The 2,013-nt window shown below is 47.2% G+C and overlaps 1 protein-coding gene across 1 annotated transcript in view; it reads right to left on the bottom strand.

Annotated features, from left to right (window-relative positions):
• The window catches only part of CHUK (conserved helix-loop-helix ubiquitous kinase), a gene marked incomplete at its 5' end in the record, with an annotated part of 29,112 nt that extends 28,573 nt beyond the window's left edge, over window positions 1–539 (bottom strand). The window contains one exon of the mRNA XM_010287102.1: window positions 425–539. Coding sequence (XP_010285404.1) covers window positions 425–539 — 115 coding nt within the window. The remainder of the gene's footprint in view (window positions 1–424) is intronic.
• Window positions 540–2,013: the final 1,474 nt, after the last annotated feature.

The following is a 2,013-nucleotide window of genomic DNA, read 5'->3' on the forward strand; positions in this document are numbered from 1 at the left end:
GAAGCCCTGAAGGCCCCAATCCAGTACCAAAAGGATCCTTCCCTGTGCTAAGAGGATATTCACATTGGATACATGTGAATCAAAACCAGAACAGACTCCAAACAGGTAGAGACATTTCATCAAAGCCAAACACGCTGGGTGCGAGTACCTAGGCTATGGAAAATTACATCAATGCTAGAGCAGTTCCACGAAAGGACATGCTGCTTCAGGATAAAAGAGTATCTGCCCTTGGATTGCGCTCTGTCCTCTGGTTTCAAAAACACAATCCTCATTTCCCATGCATGGTTTTCTTCCACTTTGCATTTACTTCCCCAAACCTGTACCAAAAAAGCGCCACAGAACATGCAGCATTTCACAGACAAGCACAGAAACAGCATTAACTCCACTTGTTTTGCCACATACTGCAAAGCAAAGCAGACATTACCTTCCGGAGGTCACCCCCTGAACAATATTCCATTGCCAGAAGAGGAACGTTGTTAACCAGAAAGTTCATCTCCTCAGGAACTTCACAGGCTCTTACTACATTGGGATGGTTCAACCTAAGCACATGGAAAGCTGGATAAAACCCCTGACTCCTCTTTCAGAGGAGTGAGACAACAGGTTGTCAACCAACCACATTTTATGTTTCAGGTACAATTTCAGTTCCCCAAATGTATCCTTGCTGAGAAGTACACTCTTCAACTGGTACCTATCAGTATCCAAATGCATAAAATCCATGCCTTGGGAATACACAAACCAGTGAGGAGCAGAAATGACTTCTGAAAGTCAAGGCACAGAACTTTGATGATGGGTATCTGGGCTCAAGTTCTGGATTCCTGCACATTCCTGGCAAAGTTGTTACATATATGTGTCTGTTTCTGCATGTGGCGACAGCTTCCCACCTGGCCCAAGGGTTTCACAGGACTCTGTGTGTAACTGTGCTTAGGGCGGTAGAACCAGGCAGGTGAAATCCATGTACATGGGGAAGGATTCATTTCTGCAACTGAATTCAAACCACTGCTTCCTGCCTGTCTCTAATATATGTTACTCTTGGGAATAAGAGATACATCCAGCAGGAAGTGAAGACAAATTACTGCTGTGTACACCTTGCAAAGCCTCTGGAAGGTACCACAAGAGCAGCTGTAGCTGTGTGGCTCAGTGCCTGTATTCAGAAAACGAATACGGTGAAAACACTAGCAAGAACAGTGATGACCAAGCCCTGACTTAAAAACTCAGGTTGCCTGCAAGTAGTTTTCTCCAATGTTAGTGGATACAGTGAGCAGGTGAGGGTGGCAAGAAGGCAGAGTAGATAAGTGAAGCTCTATGTAGCAGTGGCACTGCAGGCTTTGGTGAGGACAACTTGGAACAAAACTGAGCAGCATCCCTGTGGCCACCAGTGGGACCGAGTATTTCATGCTCTTGTCATGATCTCTCTCAAAAGGGAGGACAAATTCTCAGAACAAGGGAACACCTGTATGAGACACTGACACACAGAGCTACTGCTCACATCCATGAGGACAAACCCGGCCAGCTCTGGTTCTCAGGTACCTTGGTGCGACACACTGGAGAGAGGGATGGTGGGCAGCAGAGAGTACATGGTTTCTCACAAGAAAGCCTTAGGCAATGTTATTCTGTACATGTGGGAGTGTGACAAATAAAAACAAATTCCTAGCTCCCAGGTTGCTAAATCAAAGATGAATGCACTACATGGTATGGGAACATGCAGGTGTTCTCATGTCACCACACTACAACTCAATGCACTGTGTGGTGCAAGTTTGGAGGAATTCAGGTATCACTAAGGGGATGGAGAAACAGCCCAGGGAGGAAAAAAAGCACTGAGTGTTTGGATGTTGCTAGGTCCCAAGCCAAGGCATCTGCTAGTACACCAGAGCAGAAACACTTGGACATCTTGGGATGACAGATTAAAGCAGCGCGGAGCTGCAAGGTGATGGGCAGACCCTCAGCCCGGCGGGTTCAGGACCCAGCTGTCCCCAGGCCCGGTGCCTCAGCCCGGCAGGTTCAGAACCCGGCTGT

Source organism: Phaethon lepturus, unplaced genomic scaffold (assembly GCF_000687285.1).
Source record: "Phaethon lepturus isolate BGI_N335 unplaced genomic scaffold, ASM68728v1 scaffold49475, whole genome shotgun sequence".
Lineage (NCBI taxonomy): Eukaryota > Metazoa > Chordata > Aves > Phaethontiformes > Phaethontidae > Phaethon > Phaethon lepturus.